The sequence below is a fragment of the Euprymna scolopes genome, chromosome 21 (genome assembly GCF_053919585.1).
Source record: "Euprymna scolopes isolate OS-2025 chromosome 21, ASM5391958v1, whole genome shotgun sequence".
Taxonomy (NCBI): domain Eukaryota; kingdom Metazoa; phylum Mollusca; class Cephalopoda; order Sepiida; family Sepiolidae; genus Euprymna; species Euprymna scolopes.
This window is the reverse complement of record NC_136502.1, coordinates 10,229,117-10,246,005: the sequence shown is the minus strand read 5'-3', so window position 1 is coordinate 10,246,005 and position 16,889 is coordinate 10,229,117. Positions and strand designations below refer to the sequence as shown.

Genomic DNA, 16,889 nt, shown 5'->3' with positions numbered 1-16,889 from the left:
CTTTGAGCATTGCCGAAGTAAATACTGAAAAAAATATATATATATACATAAAATATTAAATCCCTTTATATTATTATATATGCATATACACGAAATAGTATATATATATATACATATATATACATATATATATGTATATATATATATATACATATATATATATATATATACATATATATACATATATATATATATATATATATATATATGACGCATTATTTGTCTCTCTCTAATATATAATATATATGCACGCAACAAGCCAAGTACGCCCAAGGATGGATTACTGCTGCCATATCTGGGCAGGAGCTGCTAAAAACAGCCTATCCTGCCTTGACAGAGTACAAAATAGACTTCGTGGCTTAGTGGGGGATGCCCTTTTCTCTACCCTGCAACCTCTCTCCCACAGAAGAGACGTTGCGAGCCTATCCTTGTTTTATCGTTATTTCCATGGCAGGTGCTCGTTTGAACTACAATCTCTGGTCCCCCCTCGCCAATCTTTCACGAAAAACACCCGTCTAGCTGAATCCACTGTGAAAAATTTCCCCCACTCTTTATCTGTGCCTAAATCAAAACATGGATTCCATGAACAAAGCTTCTTTCTTAGAACTGCACGCCTGTGGAACTCTGTTCCGTCTGCCTGCTTCCCACCGGACTACAACTTGGATGTCTTCAAGTCCAACGTTAACAAATTCCTAATGAACCGCCCCCTTAAGTAAACACTTCATCAAATCTCCACACTAACGTAATGTACTTGCAATAACCCTTATCCCTGAGTGGCTTCCGGGCCTTGATAAGTGGTGATCACTGTGTAAAAAAAAAACAAAAAAAAAACCCACATCTTTCTAATTATATTTTATATCTATTTTTCTCTCTACCTCCAATATATATATATACATATATTATGTGATAAGCATGTTTTTAGTTGATTTTGACTTATACACTTTTAGAATTTGTCATTTGTATTATAATTCATTCTTTATCCGAGATCCAAATATTTATTTTTCATGCAAAACAGCTCCTCTGGCATGTTAAAATTTTGGTACATTTTTTTATAGATCAGTTTTGTTATGCAGCTACAAACGGTTATTATTATGTCAATATCATCTTTTTTCGTGCATATACTCTTCAGAAATATTAGAAATTCTTTGCGTAGATAGAAAATATGCATGACAATATAATATTACAAGAAGAAAAAATCATAGAAGACTCAACATTGTATGTTTGTTCCGGCAGCCATCTTTAATGAGTGAAATATAATTGAACAAACATGTGTGTGTGTGTGTGTGTGTGTGTGTGTGTGTGTGTGTGTGTGTGTGTGTGTGTGTTATTATTTACACTCATTATATTTTATTCATTTATATATTATTATTCATATTCATATTATTTATTATTCATATATATTTATTATTATCATTTTTTGGAAGTACATCTTGCGTGTGTTTCATTGAATAGCAGAAGCCCACCAAACAACTTATCAGAGACAAATGTATGTTCCTTGAAAAACAATCATATATATATATATATATATATTGGACTTTATTTCTGACAGTATATTATATATTATACTGCTTCTTTGTTGTTGTCATTTGACCTTTGCAGTCTCTAGCAAAGCCAATTTTGTGTCTAAACATTTGAAATTTTACATAAAGGGTATTCAGACATGCAGCAAGTTTTTTAATCAGTTTGTGAGCGAAAATTTGGCTGGTAAGCGGTCAAAGTTGAAAGAGTTGACCTTTGCAAACTCTACCAAGTTCCTCCGGCAAACCAAATTTTCGGCCAAAAAATTATTAAAAAGCTTGCCCTATATCTGAATACACTTTATGTAAAATTTCAAATGTTTAAAGCAAAAATTAATTGAGTAATTTGGTAGAGACCGCAGAGGTCAAAATTTTTGCTCCAATTTTGACCCTGTTTATTGTTTTGGGCTCAAATCAAGTTAAAAAGTTTGATCCATATGCAAGTAACCAACATCTAAATTTCAAGTGTTTAGACCCAAAATTGGGGGAGGAGTTTGGGAGAGTTCTCAAAGGTCAAATCATTGAACTTTGACCCTTTAACAGCCAAATTTCTGTCCGAAAACCGATTTAAAAGATATTCCCAAATCTCAATACCCCTTATGTCAAATCTCAGTTTGGTTGACTGAAGATTAATAGAGTAATTTGGTAGGGAAATGTACACACACAGACACACACACAATTTCAATTTTATAGATAATACAAAAAAAAAAAAACAATTTGAGAATCAAGTAGAACAACATCTGGAGTGAATGTGGTATTATGGTGATTTAAGATTCTAGCTAGGAAAATGTTAGACAAATATAAGGTACTGTGATAAGGATGACCATAGATTCCACCTCTTCCCTACACTTTCGAATAGCCTTGTTCTTAATTTGTTTAGATAAATGTAAAATTTTGTGGAAATGAATACATTTTTCAAAGTGTAGTATCTGTTCTTTCTCAGTCAGAGAAAGAGAAATCCTTATACACTGGAGGAATAGAATAATGCAACCATTTTCCAGTGATATTTGCAATAGATTTGATGGAAATCTTCCATTTCAAATCAAGAGTCCCAGAAGCTTGTCAAAGCAAAGTGCTTCTTTAAGATGAGAGCCATTCATATCAGTAGTGGTAAAATAGGGATCAGAGCATTGGAGGTGAAAAGATAGACGCTTAGTTTTGGATGCGGTAATATTAACCAGCTACTTTTTGCCTCATTGCACCACATACTCATGGTTGCATGTGCAAATATATACATTTATACGTTTGTCAGTTCATTTTTAACTCTTGCTTATCTGTCTGACGATAGCAAATTATTTTTCTACATAGTCACCATCATTCTCAATGCATTTTTGCCAGCGATGAATAATGGCTGTGCATGAGCATCCAGAGCGTGCATTATCATATGAGGGTCTTTTCAAAAGTAAAATCTCCTAATTTTCTTTTAACTTTAAAAGTTGAAGAGCTACAAAGATGTGAGTGGTACCATTAAAACGAATGGTCTTTTGTGCTCCAAAGTCGCTTAATTTTTAACTTTTTGTATCCATCTGTTGGTAGCTCAGATGGTAACGATACTGGAAAGATAAATAATGACTAAGGCTAAACATTCTGGTTTCGATTCTAGTGGATGGTACCCAAGTCATATTCTTTTTATAACTTCTGAAATCATTACTATACATTGGACAATAATCAATAGAGAATTGGCTCTATAATAATAAATACGAAATCTGTATGAATTGAATATAATATTTACGCATAACTTATGACCAGGCAACGTCGGGTGGCCTGCTAAGTTTCGTTAGTACATAATTATGCCTGGTGTGTACTTAGCTTTTTTTAGGTACTCCTTCATTAATTTATAGTAGCTTCACCTGGACACTTATAGGACCATGTTGTAATCCTGAAGGATAGTTTGGTATGGTTAGAAAAATATGCATATAAACAATATATCAATGTATATCAATCTTGCTCACAAGTTTTAAGTGATTAGTTGCAGAATAGATATCCTAGCAACTTTCCATTAAGATTTCTCTTCCAGGTTGGCTATAAGGACACAGGATTTTCTTTTTAGTTACTGCACTATTCCATTGCTAAACACTTATTGTTATTTAACTCTAAATATCTCAAACATGCTCCCCCTGTCCTAGCATGTGTTAGCACTTAACTAATTAAAGCCTCCTGCCTAAGACCTTTTTCTCAGCCTAAAATTATCATCCTTCTCTTGGTGTGTGAAGTGAAGATCATAGTGTCCTGGTTTGTGCTGGATGTTGGTTTCTTCATAGTCTTATGTTTTGTAATCTTTGAGATGAGGATTGAAAATTTATATTTGTATTATTTGCGCTACTGCTCTTATCTTGGCTAACAGAACAAGCGCAAAGTAAATGGTTTGATTCGAAATTTCGTAGAGATTCACAAGTTTGACGAGATGCACCTAAAGGAGTTTGGAAGTTACATCGGTCAAAATATTGTGAGAATAACATCAAAGATGAGAATAGTAGTTTGAAAAATACAAATTCTTAGTCGATCTAACTCGAACTTATTTTTATGAAAAAGATCTGATTTATAATCCAATCTTTCGCATCTATTGGCTATGAATTCAGTTTTGGTGAAAGGGGGTCTGTCTCACCATCCGATGTAAGAAATAGTGTTGTATAGCTCTTTTAATGACGTCTCAGCAATGCAGGTAATGAGCTGAGTGATTTCTCTGATATGTTGTTCGGTCGTCATGACGAAAAGCTGACAAGGATAACATTTTCACTTAACATATTTTATCGTATTTGAATATGGATGTGTTTTCCTCAACTATAAGTTTCTTCTGACTTCAAGACATGAAAGGTATAAAGCAGAATCCAACATAAGTACTTGTATCTTCATGAAAACTGGAACCGCAATTATCTTACTTCAAATCCTCATATATTACACGATTTAATGAACCGACAATAACAGTCAAACCTTGTTAATCATATTTAAGTAACATTTGGCAAATCACTCTTGCACAGATTTTAAAATATTACCATAAAGTAATATGAAACAATGTGCTTCAATCACTACAATTTTTATTATAAAATTCTATTTGTCCCCAAAGTTTCGGAAACATAGATCAATATTGAGTTGATATTTCAACAGTGTTACATGATATTTAGCAAATATCTGGTATTTGAAGATCATTTTTTAATCCATTTATATATCCTCCACTCTATCCTCCAATGTGTATTAATTTTTGCATATTTTTATATAAATATAATATAGTCTTATTATCATAAAAAAGTTAGCAAATAAAAAACGTGACTTTTTTTTCTAGTCTCTGAACGAAGCCATTTCCAGTGGTAAGGAAAAGCAAGAAAGCAAATAACAAGGTCGACAACAATAAATTTGTACAAAGAATTTCATGCTAACTAAAATGTCAACAGTAAGAATTATTTTCGTTTTCATTAGTTCCAAGCTATGGCAATGTTTGGGCTAATGGATTTTTGTCTCCATTTGGCACAATCACAAGTTTGGTCCTGTTAAAGGCTGATTTTACAGAGGTCATTGCGCAGGGCACCTGCCCGTCTCATCATTAGCCTTCCACTTGATTGCTTCTTAGCAACTTCTGATTTAAAAGTGAGTTTTGTGATGATGTTGTCATCATCAGCCCTCAGGACATGTCCAAACTATATGAAATGCTATTCTCTCATCTTGCTCTTGATTAGAACAATGCTGTAGCCTTTTCTGATGGAATCATTACAAATGATTCCATTAAATCATCAGAAACGATAATAATAATTTATAAATGAAAACCTGATTTACTAATCTAATTCTATGATTTTATGTGAATATTAGTGCTAACACTGACAGAGCATAATTTTTTTCATTATTTTTAACATAATTTTCTACACCATTTTTTACATAATTTTTTTACGTCATCATTTTTTTACATAATATTTTTACATCATTTTTACACCATTTTTTATATAATTTTTTACACCATTTTTTATATTTTTTACACCAATTTTTACATCATTTTTTACATCATTTTTTTACATCATTTTTTACATCATTTTTTTACACCATTTTTTTTACATCATTTTTTTACGTAATTTTTTTGCATCATTTTTGACATCATTTTTTTACATCATTTTTTACATCATTTTTTACATCATTTTTTACATCATTTTTTTACATCATTTTTGTACATCATTTTTTTATATCATTTTTTAGATCAATTTTTACATCATTTTTTACGCTATTTTTTACATCATTTTTTTACGTTATTTTATTTTGCATCATTTTTTACATCTTTTTTTCACATCATTTTTTTAGATCAATTTTTACATCATTTTTTACGTCATTTTTTGCGTCATTTTATTTTACATCATTTTTTACATCATTTTTTACATATTTTTTCCCATCAATTTTTACATCAATTATTTTTACATCATTTTTTACCTTATTTTTTTTACATAATTTTTTTACATAAGTTATTTACATCATTTTTTACATCATTTTTTACATCATTTTTTTACATCATTTTTTACATCATTTTTTACATCATTTTTTACATCATTTTTTTTACATCATTTTACATCATTTTTTTACATCATTTTGTACAGCATTTTTTTACATCATTTTTTTTTACATCATTTTTTACATCATTTTTTTACATCATCTTTTTATATCATTTTTTTGCATCCTTTTTTTGTAGATCATTTTTTTGTATCATTTTTTAAACCATTTTTTACACCATTTTTACATCATTTTTTACATCATTTTTTTATCATTTTTTACATCATTTTTTTACATCATTTTTTACATCATTTTTTTACATAATTTTTTAGATTATTTTTTTACATCATTTTTTTACATAATTTTTTTTTACATCATTGTTTTTACATCATTTTTGTTGCATCATTTTTTACATTATTTTTACATCATTTTTTTACATCATTTTTAGATCAATTTTTACATCGTTTTTTAACATCATTTTTTTTACACCATTTGTTACATTATTTTTTCCATCATTTTTTACATCAATTTTTTTTTACATTATTTTTTACATCATTTTTTTACCTCATTTTTTTATATCATTTTTAACATCATTTTTTATACCATTTTTTACATCATTTTTTTACATCATTTTTTACATCATTTCTTTACACCATTTTTTACATCATTTTTTTACATCATTTTTTACGTCATTTTTTTTACATCATTTTTTACATCATTTTTTACATCATTTTTTTCCATCATTTTTTACATCATTTTTTACATCATTTTTTTACATCATTTCTTTACACCATTTTTTACATCATTTTTTTACATCATTTTTTTACATCATTTTTTACATCATTTTTTACATCGTTTTTTGCATCATTTTTTTACATCATTTTTTTTACATCATTTTTTTTACATCATTCTTTTACATCATTTTTTTACATCATTTTTTTACATCATTTCTTTACACCATTTTTTACATAATTTTTTTACATCATTTTTTACGTCATTTTTTTACATCATTTTTTACATCATTTTTTACATCATTTTTTACATCATTTTTTTTACTAGTACATTTTTTTTACATCATTTTTTTTAGACTAGTACATGTATATTATCTGTGTAAATTATTAGCAACCTGGAATGCAAACGCAACATCAACATCATAAAATATATTATGTAATCTGTATTCAAGATATTGAAATGTTTTTCAAACAAGTGGTGAAACTTGGTGGATGATATAAGGGTCTCTAAGGCAAAGTGATTAAAGTATATTTTGGTTATTATGATGGTTGCACAGGTTAAAATTCGGTCAGTGGCTCTGCATTTTTTCCCATACTTATTTTGTGTTTGACTTTCAGCTTGCACATTGCAATTCACGGTTAATATGAATGCACGTAATGCGTACTAGATATTTTCCGTGCACGTCTAAAGTATCTCTGTAAAGCCGAGTTTGTCAGAACAACCTGGCATGAGGATACTTCACTCTACAAGTAAAACTCCAGCCAAATATTCAAAATAACAGAATATTCGACACCTAAATAAGATACCCTCAGTATAGTTACACACTGGTTTATGCAAGGAATGATGCACTTTTCTAAAGTGATGTTACCTTTAGTAACATCACAAAGTTGAATACTCCACCAGACCAGATGAATTCTTGTCCTGGAATCCGGTAAGACCAAGCCATCACAAGAAATATATACTATAACATAGTTAACTGGTTATTTGGGGAGATAAAAATTATGTTCTCAATTTCTTTACTAATTCAAAATTTCACACATAAACGAGAATTTTAATGGAATATTTGAATATCTATGTATTTCATATAGAGATCAAGTGTTAACCTCCAGGAATTGGGGTCCTTGATTTCTGTAACATTTAAATAAAATGAAACAAAGTGAAAATATATTTTTAAATTTTTGCTAAATACATACCTAATTTCAGAAAAATTCATAAAATATAATGTATTTGTAGTGGTAATATGCTATTAAAGTCTAGCTATGACTTACCAAATACATAGGTTATGATTGACAAAGGTTTGGTTCAGGGTCAGCTATGACCACCTGTACACATATTTGTCGATTTTATCATGTGACATGGAAAGGATTTGGAGTGAGTGGTCAGTTGCAGTTTAAACATTAGTGAAGATGCAAGTGCTAATGTATACAGGGGGTGCTCAAAACTTTGTGAGAATGGTCCAGCCAGTAACAACTCATGAATAATGAAAAACAATATTTATACTCAAGTTCAATAAAATTGGAAAAATGGCTGGATCATTCTACTGCTCCAGTAGATATGTCACTGCTAATGCAATCTTCTACCTGTATAAGAGTTAGAAACATATTAGGATGCAGCACTGTTATTACATTTGGGCAGGAGATGCTCGGAGTGCCATATATTGTCTTGACAGAGTTTGAAACCTGGTAGGTGATGCCCTTTCCTCTTCCATAAAACCTCTTCCTCACAGAAGAGATGCTTTGAGCCTGTTTCTGCTCTATTGTTATTTGCATAGCAAGTGCTCGCCTGAACTCCAATCTATGGTCTTCCCATACCAAACTTTCACAAAAATATGCTTGACTAGCTACAACCATTAGCGACAATTTCTCCCACTCTCTATCTGTGCCTAAATCTAAACACAAATTCCATGAACAAAGCTTGTGGAACTCTGTCCCACTGGCCTAGTCAACCGGTCTGCAGTTGGGAGCCTGGAGGGGCACCAACTCCCTGCTCCCTTCGGCTGGACTGATGACCCCGGTTCAGATCCTTCTCGTGTGGTTTGGACCAGATCTTCAGCTGGAAAAGAATTATTCAGAGGTAAAGTCAAAGGTTGAAGCCATGGTCAACTTGTAGGTTCGAAGGAAACTATCCTTGAAGTGCAAGGCGGAGGGATGTGCTACCTACATCTTTCTGCTCATCCTTTACCGACTGGCTGTACTTCCCCTGCCTGAGAACTATCTTAAATCCCTACAGAAAAAGTTGTCCTTGCTTCTTTGGGACAAAGGGAAACATTGAGTTCGCAGACAGGTCTGTGTTCAACATTCATGTGAGGGATGTTTGAGAATGCCCAACTTGAGGTGTCATTGAGACGCCGATAGGTTGGCCTTTCTGATCCGAACCTTGACAGATGAGTCTGTGTGGAATCCCACGGAAGAGGCTGCTTTTCCTGACTTCATCTTGGACCACAAGGTCAAGGCGTGTTGAAAACCATAACGCGACATGCAGTTCGTTAGAGAGTATAGGGTTGCGCTAAGGAACGCTCCAAGGTTCAGCAACCTTCCATGGCTTACTGAACTAGTGAAAGGGGCTGCCGCCAACCCGCTCATCAAGCATCTGGGTTTGTCAAAGGAGGAGATCTGCTCCCTGTGGAGCAGATGCCAGGTTCGAGTCATCTCAACAACTCTGAGTTTTCCTTGACCTGGTGATTGGCCCGAAACACATTGCCCCTCAACGCCATACTGAAAAGTTCCAAACTAGTGAGGTCGTCAGGGTGTCCCCATATCAGGACCCCAGCTGAGGAAATGCCAGAATATGCATTCTTCGATTGCAGCAGACTCAGACGGTACTAGGTGTATGTCAACAACGTGGCAGCTCATGTTGATCCTGAGTGGCCTCATCTGCTGGACATGTCCTACGTCATCCACAGTTCAGAGCTGATATGGGACACAGAGAGACGAATGGTGTTTCTTGCAATCCTGGGCGTGGCCAGAATGGTGATATGGAGTTCAAGAGTGCAACAGAAGCGCAGGGTTGAATCTTTTGCTGATCAGGATCTGGTCCCCTTCTTCAAGCACCAGCTGAAGGTAAAGATCAGATGTGATAGGAAAAGATTATACTCTAAGGCCTTTAACCGAAGATGAATAAAGATAGTGAGTTTTTGTGTGCGTAGAGGTGCCAAATTGTAGTTTGTGTTCCCCACCTAAGCATGGCATACAGGGTTCCAGATCCTGCCGGACTCCAAACCCCTAAAACAAGCGTTTAGACAAAGTTCTTAGCTAGCCCAGTGAATGGCCCCTTCCATCCCCGATAGGAAATCTCCAAGATACCCACACCCGATCCTTTCTTTTTCGTCTCCGGCTACCCCAATAAGCAATCTTGGAGAAACTTCACATATCCCCCCCCCAACCCTATATAGAGAGTGAATTGCTTGTTTTCAGCCAACACCAAGCCAGAAAACAGTGGGCGTTCTACCACCTAGAGAAGGTTGGGAGGATCTTATTAACATTTTGATTATATTTTTTGGACTTTTTCCGCCCATCCTAAGCCTATGATATAAAATTAAATAAACGACTTTTTATAAAATTTTATTTATTTTATTGCTTATAAAAAAAATAACATAAAATAAAATAAAACATACACACACACACGATATTTTGGAATCTTAGGTAGGACGACCCCCCCCCCTCCGGTGTGCTTGAGATATTGTGGTGAATGAGAACTTTACCTAGGATGAAGCATAAACTAGCAAAAGTACAGTGATGAGGATGACCATAAACACCTCCTCCCCAATTTTTGGAGTGGCCTTGTGCCTAATTTTTTGTTTATTTCTGTTTTGTTTGTAAACTTTCAGAGTGAATAAAAAATATATAATTCAAAGTGTAGTATCTGTTCTGATGCTACACTTAAGTTAATTTGTCCTTCGTCAATGGAGGGGAAACCCTTTATACTAAAGCAATTTTTATTTTTGGTCCCTACCAGAGTGCCTCTTTTGCCCTTCTTTTCGGTAGCTGGTTTTCCCCCACATTAAAAAAACCTTGCATCACATTTTGCTTTTGTGGGGAAGCAAATAAATACCAATAAAAAAAGGGGGTTTAATATGAATATCAACACACAAAAAAAAAAAAATTATAGGAACATAGATATGTGCATGTTTAACTTTGTAGTGGCATTATTATTTAGTTCAAGTTAAGTTTTTTCTAATATGATGATAATTTGCTTTTGTTATTGTTACAAGGACTCACCTATTCACTCATAATGGACTCTGCTAACCATTATATAAACCACAAAGTTAATACTCTCACCGGGGGCGGGGGATATCGTGACCTAACGCAAGGCTATAAGACAATCTAACTAAGAATAAGAAATACTGACAACATTTCTTTGTATTTACTTTCTTTGTACAATATATTCTTTCCACTTAAACCTTGTTGTTTGCGTCTTTCTTAATGACCCTTTCCTAGGGCCACAATAGTTATGTCATTAAATACTGCGCTTATCTTAGGGAGGTATCATTCATACCAGTTATTATAGGTGCCACACGGCTTATGAAGAAGAACCTGAAGTCCTACCTAATTAATATTCCTGGTGACCCAAATGCAAGAGAGATCCAGACAATTGCACTTAAGGAAACAGCAAGGATAATAAAAAGAGCTCTCGGTTGGTTTCAATAAAAAGCAGGGCAATGATGTTGAAGGGCCTAAAACAAGCTCAACGTAAACAAATCCTCTCATATGTTAATATGAGAGAGAGAGGAGGGGGGTGGAAGAGAGAGGTGAAGATGAACCAGATCCATAACTATATTAAATGGGTTATATAACATCTATAACTCAGACTTTAATTCTAATCAGGCATTATAATATTTCTTTTTTTTTTTTTTTTTTTACTCTTATTGACCTCAAACAAGACACAATGTCAACTGGACGTAGGGGGCTACTATTTGGAATACCATGTAGGGAGTTGAGCAGCGAGATGCCTGTTCACATTATACTTTAGCTTCTGCATGTTAGTACAGTCAGGGAAGCAGGAAAACGGGAGGAAATTCCAAAGTCATGCAGTTTGAGTAGAAGGTTTTCAGGCATTTAGGGATCTCTGCATTGAAGGGGTGGGATTTTGCTGCTTATCATTTTAAATTCTCATTTAATTTTTTTTTTTTTTTTTTTTTTCAGATTTTGTGGTAATATCACCTGACATATCCAGTCTGGATGGATTTTACATTTGTGTTCTTTATTAGGCCTGACAACGAAGATGTTGTTCCAGGTGTTCCTCCTATTCCTTGTGCTGCACGCCTGTATAGGTGTGGACCTCACCTACTACGTGGAAGAAGGTAAGAGTCCTGGAACTTACATTGGGGACATTGCTGCTGACTCACACCTGCTGGACAATATCCCGCCAAAAGATCACGGCCTCATACGCTTCATCCAACTCCAGCGGAGACAGACAGGAAACTTGCAGCTGTTCCGGGTCCCGGAGAATACTGGAAAACTCTACACCTCTCATGTGCTGGACACTGAGACAATGTGCAAACGCCACAAAGAATGTTACAAGATGGTGGACGTTGGCGTCCAGCGAGGAGATTCATTCATGAAGATTCTTGAAATCAAGGTCGTACTGAAGGATGTCAATGATCACCAGCCGGAGTTTCCAGTCCAAGACATCCACATACAATTTTCAGAAAATGATAAAAAAGGGACCAAGATTTTGATACCAAATGCGATGGATGGAGACTCAAGTTTGCTCAACTCGCGGATAACCTATGAGTTAAAAAAGAACAGCAATGATCCATTCACACTGACTGTCACTCGAAGCGTTGATGGGACATCCAAACTTTGTATAAACTTAGAAGAAATGTTAGATCGAGAAATAAAAGATTTTTATACAGTGCAGGTAATTGCCAAAGACGGAGGCGATCCCCAAAAGCAAAGTGTACTCAACGTCCACATATCAGTTACAGATGTCAACGATAATTTCCCCATGTTTTCACAAAAATTTTATAATATCTCTGTAAATAATGAGCCAAGTGAAACGTCACCGATTATTACACTGTCTGCCAGTGATGCAGATTCAGATCTGAATGGAAGGATTTCATACCAATACAGTCCGCAAACATCCGATCTGGCCCAATTACATTTTAAACTTAATAAAATCACTGGAGAAATATTCCTTGTTAAAAAGTTTACATTTGGCCAAGATCTTTCACATGACTTGTATGTCGAAGCAACAGATGGTGGAACGCCACCACTTAATGCCATCACAAAGGTTCTCGTTGATGTGATTAATCAGCAGAACAACGCTCCAACTATTGATGTAAATTTTGTTTCGTCCTCAAACGGAAATTCTGTAGACATTGCAGAAGACATCAAGGTTGGCAGCTTCATAGCATACATGAAGGTCACTGACAATGACCTAGGTGACAATGGAGAGGTTACGTGTGACCTGCAGCACGACAAGTTCCAGCTTCAAAAACTGCGAACGAAAAAATACAAAATAATAATCAAGAACCCACTGGACCGAGAGTTGCAAAATTGTCATGAAATTGTTATTGTCTGCCAGGACAAAGGCTCTCCTCCACTTCGTAGTGAAAGAAAATTTTCAATCAAGGTAACAGATGTTAACGACGTAGTACCTATCTCTCCAAAGAAAACATTCCAATTTTGGATTAATGAAAATCGCAAATCTAAATCTCCTGTTGGTTATATTAATGCTACGGACAACGATCTTGGACCTGGCGGCAAACTCACATATACTTTGCTTTCAGATAAAAAAAATTTTCTACCTTTTGACATAAATGAAGATGGGTTGATCACTACCCTTATTTCATTGGATCATGAGTTTCAGGATGTTTATAAGTTCCAGGTTTTAGTAAGAGACAACGGATTACCATCGTTAAATACGACGGTGGATGTGATAGTAAAAGTCATTGATGAGAATGACAACTCCCCTTATTTTACGTTCCCCAGCGTTAACCCTTACACATTGGATTTTGTTTATTATCCAAAACATAGTCGAAACATAACAGTTCTGAAGGCCTCGGACAAAGACAGCCGCGAGAACGCCTTTCTCAAATATGAGATAACTTCAGGTAATGATAAGCAACTGCTCACAGTCAATCCCTACACTGGGCTGCTGTCTTTTACACGTGAAGTCAACCAGCATGACTCTGGTACGTACGAATTAGAAGTTGTCGTCAAGGACAGTGGGACACCGGCTCGGTCAGCATCAACATGTTTGAACTTGGTCTTGACTGTGAGCAACAAGACTACAGTGATATCGAATGGTAGTATCCAATCAAATAACAGTATCCACATGTACTTGCTGATAGTCATAGTGTCGGTGGCCGTGTCTGTGTCCGTGATCATCACGGCATGCATAACTATTTGCTATATTCGGTGCATAAACCGGAGAAACTCTTCACAGAGGAGTGTTGTGACTTCCTCCTCAAATAAATTTGAACAGGTGCACTTGATGTATCCGTCCTATCTGGCCACCACATGCAGTGACAACCTTCAGACAGCTGAATCAGACAAGGCAAGGAACATTCACTTGTCACGCTTAAGAAAAGAGTCACATCCCGGATACGAATTGGATAATAGACGCAAGCACTCGGATTCCGGGATGGATTTACAGTTGGCACAGGAGGCTGTGTATCAGGTTAGTAGCGTTCATTACGTATTTTGTTTTAATTAAATTTATTTTTTACACATTACATAATGGTACATAATAATAACTAGCAGGACTCGTGGAAATTCCAGGGAAGGAAACGAGAAATATATTTAATCAACAAATGTTTTGATAAAGCTGATATTTTTCTGGATAGCATAAAAAAAATAATTTTTTAGACAGGAAAACCAATAACATACAACAAATTGGAGTTTAATAACATTTCTATAAAACAAATATCTGTTGTATTTTAAATACAAAACTGGCCAAAAGTAGATAAATTAATAAATACTCAGAAAGTAATATTATGCTACATAGTTCAATACAAATATTTGACCATAATGAGATTTAAAAGTCATTTCCTTTTTCTGTCTGTTGATCAATTATCAATTATAGGCTCCGAAACTATTTGACAAAAAAGTGCACCAAATTTTGTATAAAGAACACCTGGATGCCCAATTTGTCATAGGAGGTAAGAATTTTACTACCACTACTACTAACAACAATAACAACAACAACAAAAATAACAATAAACACGTATAGGTCTGAAAATTGCAGAGCATGATGCACCATCGGCATCCAGGGTTTGTTAAAATTATAATTGTGCTACTGCTATTAATAATAAATACAATAATAAACACTTATGAGTTCCAAAACTATTATACAGAATCGTATCAACTTTGGCATGAAGTATTCTTGGTATAACAACTTGTTAATAGGTTAAACATTATTTTTACTACTACTACTACTACTACTACTACTACTACTACTACTACTACTACTAACAACAACTACTACTACTACCTATTACTACTACTAACAACTACTACTACTACTAACAACAACAACAACAACAACAACAACAACAACAACAACTGTGCCTAAATTCAAACGTAGATTCCATGAGCAAAGTTTCTTTCTTAGAACTGCACGTCAGTGGAACTCTCTGCCGCTTGCCTATTTCCCACCTGACTACAACTTGGACGTCCTCAAGTCCAACATAAACAAATTCCTGACAAACCGCCTCCTTAAGTAAGACACTCTATCAAAACCCCCAATACTAATGATTACTACAATACTATCTCATTGATTACTGTACACGCAATAACCCTTATCCCTGAGTGGCCTTCGGGCCTTGATAAGTGGTGACCCCCATGTAAAAAAAAACAAAAAACTACTACTACTACTAACAGGATCCATGGAAATTCCAGGAAATGAGAAAAAGATTTAATCAAAAAATGTTTTGATGAAGCTGATATTTTTCTGGATAGTGCAAAAAATCAGTTATTTTGCACAGACTGATAACATGCAGCAAATATGAGTTAGAAATAAAATAGAAATTTTTAAATTTCTGTGAAAAAAAGTCGCCATTGTATTTGAAATGTAAAACTGACACAAATAAGATAAATTAATAAATATTGTGCTACATAGTTCAATACAAATAATAAAATCATATTGTAAGAGACAATCTGTAATTTATTCCTCCAGTCCAACACATCTTGGTAAGCAATGTTCTTTTATAACCCTGTTTCTTTTGAACATTCCCTTTTTTTACCTAACATTTCGCTGACTTCTTTGTTTGGTGAAGAACCACTATGCATCGAAATTATTATAAGGTCCTTTCTTACACTGTTATAATAATTGTCATGTATTATTATTATAATGATATTCGAAAACGAAGCTACATTAAAGGGAAATCACTCTCATATTCTTGTCCAGGGTTACCAGATTGGCCCTTTTGAAGCCAAATTTCCTGAATTTGATCTTTTTTGAAGCAGTTTGGCCTTCAAAATTTTTATTTGGCTTTTTTTCAACACGTAATATAGAGATTAACTAAGGAAAGAACATGCAGAATATTGCATAGATAATACTGATAATAATACTTCCTTGGTCTTCGGGCTGAGATCACAAGGAAATATGAAAAACATATCGATTTGATTTGAGAACAGTAAGTGGGACAGCCTCTGGAGTGATTGTTTCGAGTGAGAACTTTTGCTAGGAATACTCCTTAGACAAGTAAAAAGATACAGTAGCAAGGATGATTACAGACCTCCGCTCCCCATTTTTTTTAGTTGGCCTTGTGCCTAATTGTTTATTTTTTTTTTAATATTTGTAATTTTACATTTGCAGAAAATAAATGATAAAAACATCACAGTGTAGTATCTGTTCTGATGCTACACTTCACCTTTTCTGTCCTCGGTCAGTGGAGGAAAAATCCTTCATGATCGAGACAAATTTTATTTTATCCAGAGTGTCCCTTTTTGGGGAGCTGAATTTCCCCCACATTAAAAACCGACCTTGTGTCTAACTCTGTCCTTGTGGGAACGCAAGTAAATAGGATACTGCTACTACTACTACTACTACTACTACTACTACTACTACTACTATGACTACTACTACTACTACTACTACTACTACTACTAATGATAATAATAATAATATCCCTCCATTACCACATTACTGCCTCCACTCCAAAATAAAAGAGTGAGATCAAACAGCCAAGTAGAGTCAAAGAGGAAGGAAAGACTAAGGAGAGAGCACTGA

At 34.4% G+C, this 16,889-nt stretch overlaps 1 protein-coding gene across 2 annotated transcripts in view; it reads left to right on the top strand.

The window, feature by feature from the left end:
- Window positions 1–16,889, top strand: part of LOC145241994 (protocadherin gamma-A4-like) — a 290,561-nt gene that overhangs the window by 220,450 nt on the left and 53,222 nt on the right. For both annotated transcript variants that reach the window (XM_080104876.1, XM_080104875.1), the window contains exon 7: window positions 11,855–14,336. In XM_080104876.1, the coding sequence (XP_079961002.1) occupies window positions 11,934–14,336 (2,403 nt within the window). In that variant the 5' untranslated portion in view covers window positions 11,855–11,933. The remainder of the gene's footprint in view (window positions 1–11,854; window positions 14,337–16,889) is intronic.